This window comes from Notolepis coatsorum (assembly GCF_963971535.1).
Source record: "Notolepis coatsorum genome assembly, chromosome: 6".
NCBI classification, from domain to species: Eukaryota; Metazoa; Chordata; class Actinopteri; order Aulopiformes; family Paralepididae; genus Notolepis; species Notolepis coatsorum.
In genome coordinates, this window is record NC_140170.1 from 172913135 (window position 1) to 172925626 (window position 12492).

At 45.4% G+C, this 12492-nt stretch overlaps 1 protein-coding gene across 1 annotated transcript in view; it reads left to right on the forward strand.

Annotated features, from left to right (window-relative positions):
• Positions 1 to 3269: 3269 nt before the first annotated feature.
• LOC311229756 (protocadherin-1-like) overlaps positions 3270 to 12492 on the forward strand; it is a gene marked incomplete at both ends in the record, with an annotated part of 32618 nt that continues 23395 nt past the window's right edge. The window contains one exon of the mRNA XM_084315831.1: positions 3270 to 3409. Within this exon, the coding sequence (XP_084171957.1) occupies positions 3270 to 3409 (140 nt within the window). The remainder of the gene's footprint in view (positions 3410 to 12492) is intronic.

The window sequence follows — 12492 nt, forward strand, 5'->3', positions numbered from 1 at the left end:
CGTCATCACCCGGGGAATGTCCCTGGATGACCTCACCCGTCACAACCTCTACAGTGACGGGCCAGAGTTCCTCAAGCTCCCGGAAGAAGAGTGGCCTACACCCACCCCACGGGAGGCGAGTAAAGAGGAGGCAGAGAACAAGAAACCTATGTTCTGTGGGTTGACACACACACTCGTCCCCACAGACCCCGATCTAGACGATTGCCTCACCCTAGAGAGTGCGCAGCTAAAGACATTTCTGTGGCACCACCCAGAGGTTCAGCCCACAACTGACATTTCAGCAGCTGACTACGAAGAAGCAGAACTTCTTCTACTACAACGAGCCCAGAGAGACTCGTTCCCAGACGAGCTAGCCTGTCTACAGGGAGCAAAGCCCGTCCCATCAGACAGCAGACTGCTCCACCTAGCCCCCGAGAGCGACGCCCATAATCTCATCAGAGTGGGTGGTCGTCTGCGGAGAGCCCCAGACTTACCGGATGACGTCAAGTACCCGATAGTCTTGAACAGCCGACACAAGGTCACAGAGCTGATCATAAAGAAATACGACGAGGATGTGCACCACGCAGGGGCAGAGAGAGTCTTCGCGGAGATCAGACGTCGTTATTGGATACTGCAAGGGAGAGAAGCAGTGCGGCGCTTCCAGCGAACCTGTCTAGACTGTCGTAAGTGGCGAGCCCAGCCCAGTATACCCCGGATGGCTGACCTACCTCCCTGTCGCCTCCGACTCAGCGACAAGCCTTTTCACTCCACCGGTATGGACTGTTTCGGCCCGCTGTATATAAAGAAAGGAAGAGGAACCGAGAAGCGGTGGGGTATTGTATTCAAATGCATGACCACCAGAGCGATACATATCGAACTCCTCCCAACCATGAGCACAGACTCATTCCTTATGGCCTTCCGAAGATTCACATCACGGAAAGGAAAACCGTCTACATTGTTGTCTGATCACGGGACAAACTTCAAAGGCGGAGAAAGAGAGCTGAGAGAGAGCTTCCAAGCTATGGGCCCAGAACTTAAGACCCACCTCGCTCCATCCCAGATTGACTTCCAGTTTAATCCCCCGAACGCACCTCACTTCGGTGGAACCTGGGAACGAGAAGTACGTTCCATAAAGACAGCCCTGTACGCCGTGCTTGGGGCCCAGACCGTGGCGGAAGAAGTCCTAATGACAGTCCTCACGGAGATCGAGGGAGTATTGAACTCAAAGCCCCTCGGTTACGTCTCAAGTGATGTAGCAGATGTCGACCCAGTCACCCCCAACACACTCTTGATGGGGCGGCTGGACCCCGCGCTACCACAGACAATGTACAGGCCTGAAGAAGCGAACGGCCAAAGAATGTGGAGGTACAGTCAAGTACTGGCTGACAAGTTTTGGAACAGCTTCCTACTCCACTACCTACCGTCTCTACAGACCCGCCAGAAGTAGGTAAAAGAGAGAGACAATTTGACAGAAGGAACAGTCGTCATGATTATCGACCAGTCACTACCCCGAGCTATGTGGCCGGCTGGCCGCGTAAGCAAAGTGATCACCGGTGCCGATGGAAAGGTCCGAGCAGCTGAAGTGCTCGTCCAGGGACGGACTTACACCCGACCCGTGGCAAGGCTAATAGAACTGCCAAGGCTCCCCGATACTATCGATGACGACCATGACCCTACGACTTTGTGAGTTGACTGACCCTTACAGCGGACATTGAATAGTGGACAGTGCGGTTAATCTGTCTCTGCTTAGCTAATTAGGTGGGACTAATTAGGGGGCGGCTGTTGTGAAGGATCAGATTAAACCGAATATATATATTTATTTATGGATATATATTGAATAGTATTTGTATATCGTTTGATATCCCTTGTATATTCCTTGTACATATACACGGAATATCCCTTTAGTCTACTAGCCCATAATAGTTCATTCTCTTATTGGACAAGGACCTGGCGCCAGGGACAAGCCCCTTGGAGCCAAGTTCAATGGTACCGACGAAACATGTCCCTACTAGCCCCGGCTCTGCGCAGGAATACGGCTACCGAAAAGAGAGTGGCACTATTTGTTCACCGTGCATATAAATATGGCGCAAGAGATGTAGAAGTCCTCTCTTATCCCTTCGTCTTCTACCCAACTAAGTAACAGAACGTGAAGCCTCACCCCACGATACCGCGTGCGTGTGGCCTGTTTGGCCTTAGAATAGCATTGAGACCTCGTGCGAATTAATAGCTGAATTGTCAGAGTTTGGCACCGTATTTCTATTAAGTAATAATAGTCTATTATGTATGGTGCATCGTGCGGTTAGAGTTCTAAAGTGAGCAGCACCCCCATCGCTTCCTCGTGTTATCTAGAGTCTTAACCAGGTTGGGCAGACCACACGTGGTGCTTTCATCCGAGGAGTTCTAGGCGAGGACCGAGTGGACCTGTACATTGGATTACCTACCCGACGACTGCTGAGCCCTATGCGGCATGGAATATATATTTGCTTTGGTACTTTGATTTGTGGAGCGGATAATCGCCAACACCGGTGAGTGTTGGATCTACCCCGAAAGGAGTCAAGGAGAGACGGCGCTCAGACCAGACTGAGGTCGCCTCGTTTCTTCTTCACTGTGGAGCTACAGCTACAGCTACAGCCTACAAGAGAGCCAAGGTGTATTCATCTGTGGATCAAGATTCTACTGCACTGTCTTCTGTACGTGAAGTCTCCCTAGACATCGTTGACCAGACGGGATACTGCCGACGGCTCTCCTACCCCCCCTACCGGCTTACAACCGGGAGGACCCCTACAGTATATCCAGCTATAATCATTAAGTGTGCCATCGTTATAATTCCCTAAGAGCCAGGTTGTATACTTGCTTCCTGCGTAACCAGAGATTGGACATTCAGTGTTGATTTGCCTACGAGTACTCATTTGCCTTACAAGAGCATTCAAATCATAAACGTAATGGTGAATATTATATGTACCCTTTGCTATATATTAAATATTTGATTATTACCTTTGTGTGGACCTGGTTTCATGGTGGGAAAGTGTTCATCATATTTAGATATCGTGTACTGTATGGCCAGTAGTTAAAGTACATAAAGCGGTAGTGGTTTAATGATACCATACTTATCAATACAGGAATTGTACCCCTCAGTTACAGCTAGCTTACGTCATTATGGAATAAAATAAATAATTATTCGGGAGGCACGGAAGAGGAGGGGTAAGCTGGTATACGGAGGGAAACCAGTCCAAATCTTTGAAGACTACTGTCCTGAAGTCGTGGAGCAGCGTTCCCGCTACAGAGCCGCCATGGGCCCACTCTACAATCTAGGTTTCAAACCGTCCCTACAATACCCTGCGAAGCTGTTCATTACCAAAGACGGAGTGAGGATACCGATTTCCTCGCCTAAGGAAGCCGCAACCTTCTTGAAGACCCAGGAGGAGGCCACGTACTAGGCGACAGTAGCCTGTTTTTGTGCAGTTAGCACTTCGTTATGGCTTAAACGCCGAGCGCCGTCATATAATTTCTATAACTTTGTTTTTATAAATAGGTTAACTATGTGACGCTGGGTATCGCCTAGATACTTTATTTAAATGTTTCGCTACATCTGATATAAGGGGGGTTTGGTCGGTTTTATTTTGTATAACCATTGCATGATTTTTCTATACGTCCACTAAGGCTGGGGAGATAGACGATAGCTCTGTTTAAATGATCTATGACTTTTATGCATGTCACTTACGTCGCGCCATGACTTGCTTAATACCTCCGTGGGTCCGTGTAGCGTTTTTTTTTTTTTATTATTCTGTGTGTACATATTTTTATTGGACTTCAAAGATCCATTAACGTTTCAGATACGTTCTGCTAACCACACACACGGCATACATCATCATCTGAGGTTCATATGCTGTTGACCTACTAGGTCGATAAAAAAATAAGACAAACTGTTGTACAGCGCCTCTTCTGACACGGCGGTCTAATTACACTATGACAATGCTGGAATATTCTGTAACCTCTACTCTATGTGAATCATAGGAAACAACAGACTTCACAGCGGAACATCGCCCTCCCCCGGCCTGGTGGACGCACTGCACACGTATTATAACCCCCCCCCCCCCCCCCTTATTTTGCAATAATTCCAATTCTAGGCTTTTTATTTTTATTTTTTTATTTTATTTATTTTTAAACTTAGCCATGTTCTTATACGGTTTAAGTGAATTTACTCTACTTTTTGAGGCATTTTATCTCTTTTTTTTGGGAGTGTGGCTAGCAGACACTGAGAGAATAATCTACTTATGGTAGGTTTGAGAGTTTTAGACCCTATGGTAATATGCATATGGTTGTTATGGTTGATATGCTCGATATGGGGATACTGGATAAGTATTTTAAAGGGGGGGAGGGGGTGGGAATGGGGGATGGGGTTTTTTGTGTTTTTTGTTTGTTTTTATGCTCACGCTCGGATCTCAACAGGACCTTAACAGTTGGATATATATCTATTATGAAGTGCTACTCCAGACGAATTACATTCAGGCATACTGCAACCTAGACTATGGCTAATTTAAATATCTTGATTTGGAATACAGGGGGTCTTAATATTCATCATAAATGCACAAGCGTATTAACATGGATGAAAAGACAACAGGTTGATGTGGCTCTTTTAAGTGAAACACATCTTTTAATGGCTGACAATGCAAAGCTGGCGGATAAAGTCTATCAAAACATAAGCCCCTCCTCCTTTGGCACCAAGTAGCTAAACGGAAGTTGAATATAAAATTATTAGACATATGGTCTGATACAGATGGTCGAGTTACTATTGCCAAGATAGATTATTTTAACAGGAAAATTGCTTTGGTAGCGGCTTACGCCTCTAATGTTTATGACGCTAACTTCTATGCTTCACTCACTAGAACGATGCTAGATCTCCCTGAGTATTCATTTATAATTGGTGCAGATTTTAATGCCATCTGGGATCCCTTGATTGATAAATCTAGTCTCACCACAACCTATGACCAGAGACAGGCCTCTACGGCACTACAGGCCTGGTCCAAGGACACAGGAGTAATTGATTTGTGGCGATCGCTCAATCCAACGGCGCAAGATTTTTCTTTTTTCTCAGCAAGACAAAACATTTTCTACATTTACATTTAGTCATTTAGCTGATGCTTTTATCCAAAGCGACTTACAAGTTCTGTACGACAAGACAGCAAGAAGGGTACAACTCTATCAGCTGAGTAACAATGTTTATCAAAGTGTTGCGTGTTACAGTGTAGGTTAGTTTATTAGGACAAGTGCATGACAGTAAGGTTAGTCAGGGTTAGAGATATATATATATATTTTTTTTTTAATTATCATTTCAGATAATGGTTGAAGAAGTGAGTCTTTAGTCGATGGCGAAAGATTGGACGGGATTCGGCTGTCCTAACTGGGATGGGTAGTTCATTCCACCATTGTGGGGCAAGGACTGAGAATAGGCGGCTTCTCTTTGATGACCCTCCGGGAGCTTGGATAGGAGTAGGTCTGAGGCGGCCAGAAGATGTAGAGCGTAGGGGTCTTGAGGGTGTGTAGTTAGAGACCATTGACCGGAGGTAGGCGGGAGCGATTCCCTTTGCCGCACGGTATGCTAGGTCGAGGGCCTTGAAGCGGATACGTGCAGCAATGGGGAGCCAGTGCAGGTCCCTAAGAAGTGGGGTGACATGGGCCGACTTCGGTAGGTTTGAGATCAGGCGGGCCGCTGCGTTTTGAATGAGTTGAAGAGGCTTGGTGCAGTGGCCGGGAGGCCAGCTAGCAGTGCGTTGCAGTAGTTGAGGCGGGAGATGACCGTTGATTGGACGAGTAGTTGGGTGGCTTCTTTTGTCAGGAAGGGGTGTATCCTTCTGACGTTGCTCAGGAGGAATCTGCAGGTTCTGGTTGTCGCTGCGATGTGAGCAGAGAAGTTCAACTGGTCGTCGAGGACAACACCAAGGTTCTTGGCGGTCGGGGACGCGGTCACAGCTGCATTCTCGACTGTGATGGAGAGGTCGGTCAGAGGGGAGGATTTGGCCGGCAGGTGGAGCAATTCTGTTTTGCTTAGGTTCAGTTTGAGGTGGTTGGTCGTCATCCAGGCGGAGATGTCGGACAGACAGGCCGAGATCCGCTCAGAGACGTGGATATCTGAGGGAGGGAAGGAGAGGAAGAGTTGAGTATCATCGGCATAACAATGATACGAGAAGCCATGAGACGTGATAATGTTACCCAGTGATTTAGTGTAGAGGGAGAAGAGAAGGGGTCCTAGGACCGAGCCCTGGGGGACACCCGTCCGCAGGGGGCGGGTGGCCGACAGAGTCCCTCTCCATGACACTTGGTAGGAGCGGTCGTTGAGGTATGATGTCAGCCATGTCAGCGCAGATCCAGCCACTCCCATTCCTGCGAGGGCCGCAAGGAGGATCTGATGGTTGACTGTGTCGAAGGCTGCAGATAGATCTAGGAGAATCAGGACAGAGGAGAGGCCTTAGGCTTTTGCTAAGTGAAGTGCCTCTGTGACCGCAATGAGGGCCGTTTCTGTGGAGTGGCGAGTCCGGAAGCCAGACTGATTGGGGTCTAGGAGGTCATTCTGTAAGAGATAAGCAGTAAGTTGGTTGGATACAGCATGTTCAAGTGTTTTAGAAAGGAAGGAGAGAAGAGAGACAGGACGATAGTTGCCTATGACGGTGGGGTTCAGGGTTGTTTTTTTATGAGGGGCGTGACTCTGGCTTGTTTTAGGGAGGTGGGGACCACCCCCGAGTTGAGTGAGGAGTTGATGGTTGCAGTTAGGAATGGGAGGATGTCCGGTGCTATGGTCTGGAGGAGTGGGGAGGGTAGCTGGTCCAGCTGGCATGTAGTCGGACGGTTCGACGTTACCAGTGTCAGGGTCTCGGCTTCTGTAATGGGAGAGAAAGATGACAGAGTGAAGGATGAGGTTCTCGATTCTGTGTTTGGAATGGGTGGGGGTTGGGAGAAGGAGCTGCGGATGTTCTCCACTTTTTCCTCAAAGAAGATCGCAAAGTCTTCGGCAGAAAAAGATGAGGGAATAGATTATGTTTTTGCATCCCCTAGACTATTTGATAGCTTTGACGTTGAATTGGGGCCCATTGCATTGTCAGACCACAAGTATTTACTTCTAAAGGGTTCACTCAGTAGAATGACATCCCGAGCCCCAAGATGGCGCTTTAACTCGACACTGTTGAAGAACAATGAATTCAACCTGCAATTTAAAGATAAACTCATTGAATACCTGCAGTTTAATGTGGGATCGGTACAAGACCCCAGAATTTTATGGAACTCGGTTAAGGGTTTTATCAGGAGTAACACTACTATCTTTGCCTCCAACCTCCGCAAGAAACGTCTCTCCAAATTGGTAGAACTGGAAGGGCTTCACTCTTCGTTGTTCTCCTCTTTACAACGCAACTACTCGTGTCGACTGGAGTTTCAAATTAAAATGTTGAAAAAGGAGATTAACTCCATTTTAAGACAACAATCTGAATTTCAAATACACAGAACAAGACAACATTATTACTTTCATGGCTCTAAACCTAGTCACCTACTAGCTATGAAGATACGGGCCAGTGAACAATTTGCGGATATCCCTGCCATCAAGGACTAACAGGGGATGGTTACCACCGACCCCAAAAAAATCAACAAGACTTTTCGTTCATTTTATTCTAACCTGTACGAGTCAGAAGTGATCTTCGATCATAATAAGCTGGAGGAATTCCTGGATCAAATTAACTTACCACAACTCTAAGAGGAAGACGCTAAATGGTTAGATGCACCTATTACACTAGAGGAACTTGGGGAGGCTATTTCGGACTTGCAAAGTGGTAAGGCCCCTTGCTGGAACGGTATTCCGCCCGAACTGTACCTCATGCTGGGATGTAATTGGACCCCTATTACTTGATATGATTTTACACTCAGTCAAAGAGGGAAACTTTTCCAGGAATGTCAATGGCACTCATATCTGTCCTACTTAAGAAAGATAAGGACCCCACCGAATGTAGCAGTTATAGACCCTTAAGCCTCCTTGGAACCGATCTCAAGCTGTACGCTAAGGTACTAGCCATCCGACTTCAAAAGCACATGACATCTCTAGTTCACCCTGATCAGACAGGCTTCATAAGAGGCCGCCTGATCACGGATAATATTAGACGGTTACTGCATGTGATAGATGCCAGCAAGGATGCCGTGCCCCCTACGGCTGTCTTATACTTAGACGCGATGAAGGCCTTTGACAAGTTGGAATGGTCTTATTTATGGGCAGTACTTAGAAGGATGGGGTTAGGTGAAGGGTTCATACTTATGATCAAAGTACTATATACAGGTCCATCGGCCATGATTTTAACAGGTAAACTCTGCTCTCCACTCTTCCCTGTGTCGCGCTCGTCTAGATAGGGTTGTCCTCTTAGTCCCGGACTATTTGCTCTATCCCTTGAACCTTTAGCACAGTACATAAGACAATCTCAGTCCATAGCACCGATCTCAATTAAGGGCACACAGCATCACATCAGCTTATATGCAGATGATGTAATCTTGTTCATGCAAAACCCCGCCACCTCCCTACCTCATCTTCTCAAAGTAATAGATGATTTTGGCAATCTATCGGGATTTAAGATAAACTGGCCAAAATCGGCCTTCCTTCCACTCAATTTGACTGCGAAGGCTACCATCCTCCCAGCAAATATACCCATGGTAGAACACTTTAAATGTCTTGGAATTGAAATATTCCCCACTATAAGACAAACGGTGAAGTATAATTATTCCGGATTGCGAGACAGGATCACAGATGACTTCAGCAGGTGGTCAAAATAAAAAAACTCATTACAGGCCCGAGCGTCAATAGTTAAGATGAATGTTTTGCCCAGAATTAACTTCATCAGCTCCATGTTGTCGTTACCCCCCTCTGCTGGTTACTGGCAAAAACTACACTCTGCTGCATATACATTTATTTGGAACAGCAAACGCCCACGATTAAAAAGATCCACTGCATAGAGAAATAAAACCGACAGGGGTTTAGCCTTTCCAGACTTCAAATATTACTTTAAAGCGTTCTCTTTAAGACCACTGATCACCTGGTTTGATTCTCAAGCAGCGGTATCCTGGAGACCATTAGATGAGAACATAGTGGCACCACATAGACTGCAGGATATAGTGTACACCAACATATCAATTAAGCAATTCAACTTAAGATTTGGCCCTCTTATTACACATGTGATCCGGATATGGCGTGAAAACACAGAAAACGTGTACTAACCACCATAAATGGCACAGGCATTCCCCCCTATTTAATAACAATTTACTCCTTATTGAACAACAACCTATCAGATACCCTGATTGGGAAAAGAAAGGCATACACACATTGGGGGATATCTTCGATGACTATGGTCTCCTCAGTCTTCGAGATATATCCAACAAATTTGACCTCACCAGTTCCACTTTTTTCTTCTATTTACAAATAAGAGCAGCTTTGAAAGCTCACAAAGTCCCATTAGATGTTCCACTTGAGCACCACAGGTTTCACAAATTCTTTTATGACAAAGAGACGTCGAGAGGCTTCGTCTCTGACTTTTATCGCCACTTACTTACGTCCTCATATAAGGTCCTTCCCCTAGACTCTGTTTGGAGGAAGGATATCCCAAACCTGGAAGTAGATTTAGATTGGGATGCAGTCTGGGAAAATGTTCGGCTATCATCACGCAACCCAGATCACCAACAGATTAATCTTAACTTTGTTCATAGGACTTACCTGACCCTAGACGATTGTACCTAATGGGTCTCAGACCTGACTCTTGATGCTCCTTGTGTTCAAACGATACTATTGGTACATATATGCATATGTATTGGGAATGCCCTCCTGTTAAGACTTTCTGGGAAAATATCACCACTCAATTATCAGAATTTTTATCTCTGACCATACCGACATTGCTTTCTGTACTGTTGTTGAATGATGTTTCTCAGTTATCGACCTCTGTACAGGTAAAGAGACTCATTTTGGCGGGTCTTACGGTTGCCAAAAGGTTAATAGCATCACGCTGGATTCAACCTGATAAAATGTGTCGGAAGGTATGGATTCTCACCTATCTCGATGTGATTTATCTAGAGATATCTACTGCACGAATTTTAGGTGTTAATGAAGCCAGCATAGCAGTCTGGGTAGCTGTGGTGGATAAGATAAAGGAACGCATATACATTTGGAATTCTCTCATGTTGAATGAAGTAGTGGATGTATAGCCCAAGTAGGGGTCCTGTGGGGGGGGGGGGGGGGGGGTTGGAGCGAGCAAGAGCCCATGTATTGTATTTATTATTTTTATGTCATTTAGTCTACTTTCATTCTGATTTAATTACTGGACTGTCATTATTGTTATTATGATTTCTGTTATTGTTCTGTGATTTATCGTTGATTATTACTGTTACTGTATTATTTGTCTTGTTTCATGTAAAAAAAGGGAAAATAAAAAACATTTGTTCAACATTGGAGAGGCGATTTGATTTTAGAGCCCTTCTTTATGGCAGGATCATTATCATACCACCCCCTTTCTCACCCACAGAAGACTATCCAAGGCCCCATCCACACAAGCACTGGTTTTAATATAACCATGATTGTATGTGCGCAGTTGCACTGTTCGGCCACACACAACCGGGGATTTGCTACACTGCAACCGCGGTCTTTGAAACCGGTGCCCAGGGTGAAGTTTTGCGGTTTTGCAGTTGCGTGTGGGCATAGCAACCGAGGTTATTCCCAGTGTTTACAGCAGAGCTGTCGCAATTATTTCCCATGTTCACGGCAGACCGCGGGGTAGAGAGATTAGAGCAGAGCCAGCTACACCAGTGTTTACAGCAGAGCTGTCCCAAGTAGCGTTATATGAAAATGATTGTAACAAACTTTTGTTCAAAACGTATCGTCTGTGTTGAAGAGTGTTGTGATCGACTGATGTCTGTTGACGCTCAGAGAAAACATGTAGCTGCAGCTAAACTAAACTCATGTGTTGTCAAGTTATTGTTATAAGGAACCCAGTCCAGACTGCATCCCCTTAACAATTGTTTGTATTGAGCCGTATTGTATTGTACCCATTCTGCAATGTGTTAAATAACGTTTGCATCCATTCATAGCGGTAACGTTACCACATTACGTTAGCATTTAAGCTATATAATATACATAGATATATAGCCATTCACATTAGCATGTAGTTAACAACACCGGCGGTCTTTTGTGAGACTAATCTATCCACTCTTGGTGGTAAATTGTGTTGCTGATGGTTTTATTTCATCAACAAATGAGAGGCAGAACACACAGTGAATGTATCCGTTTGTTTATTGCACTTTTATTGCAGTTTCTTTCTTTGCTGAAAATATATGTTCCGTTGGCAAAATTATGGCTATGGTGTTTCTTTTTTTTTTTTTTTTTTTGTCTTTTTCCCCCTCCATTTTCCTCCGATTTTCTCCCCATCCCAATGTTAGTCGTATGCCAATTCCCAGTCCCTTCCTGGTCGCTGCGCACTTACCCCCCACAGTCAGATCATCTGGGAGAGTGGAGGCTACCACGTGCTTCCTCCGACACACGTCCAGCCAATCACCGCTTCTTTTCACCTGGCAGCGCGGATTCTCATTGAGAGGGCGTAGCAGCGTGTGGGAGGACCACACTATCCCCCTCACGTCCAATCCGCGCTTAGCAGGCGCCCCGACCGAACTGTAGGAGTCGCTGTTTACAACGACCCGGACCCACCCCGCCAGCTTCTCCCACCCTCTGATACAGCCAATTGTATCAGTGCAGACGGCCAGCCAAGCTGGTGACAACCCCGGAGCTGTGAGCTGGATTCGAACAGGCAAATCCAGCTCAGCTCCGGGGCTGGTGACGAACGCAATCTCCGCTCGGCCACCTAACCGCTTGGCTATGGTGTTTCTAAACAGGAAGTTTAGTGAGCGTTCAATCTTTTCTGATTGGTTGAAATGGCCTTCATGTCTGAACAACATTGCCGCCTACTGTTTTGACATTGTACTACATGTATCGGTTTGCTGGTTTTCCAGCCACCGTGAGTACGCAATTATATGCAGTTGTTCACCTGTGTGGACAGAGGTTTATTTTTTTCAAACTTCGGTTACATTAAATCCAGCGCTCGTGTGGACAGGGCCTTAGTTTGAGGATATAAAAAAAAATGTATAAAAGAAAATGAGAATTATTTCTTTTTTATTTAAAATCTTTAATTAAAAACGAAGGTTCGAATGTCCGTTCGAAAAACCCTGACGAAGTTTGAATCACTTTATTCAAATTGAGGATTTAGTTTGAGGGGGGGGGAAATTATAAATTATTATTTTTTTAATTTAAATTTTTTTCGAAGGTTCGAACGTCCGTTCGAAGAACCCTGATGAAGTTTAAATCCCCAAAAAAGGCTTCGGGGACAGCCTTTATTTATATTATTCAAATGGCACTCAAACATGTTCCGTTGTGATGTCACAGTATGATGTCATAATAGCACATTCTAGAACATTTGTGATGTCACAGTATGATGTCATAATAGCACATTCTAG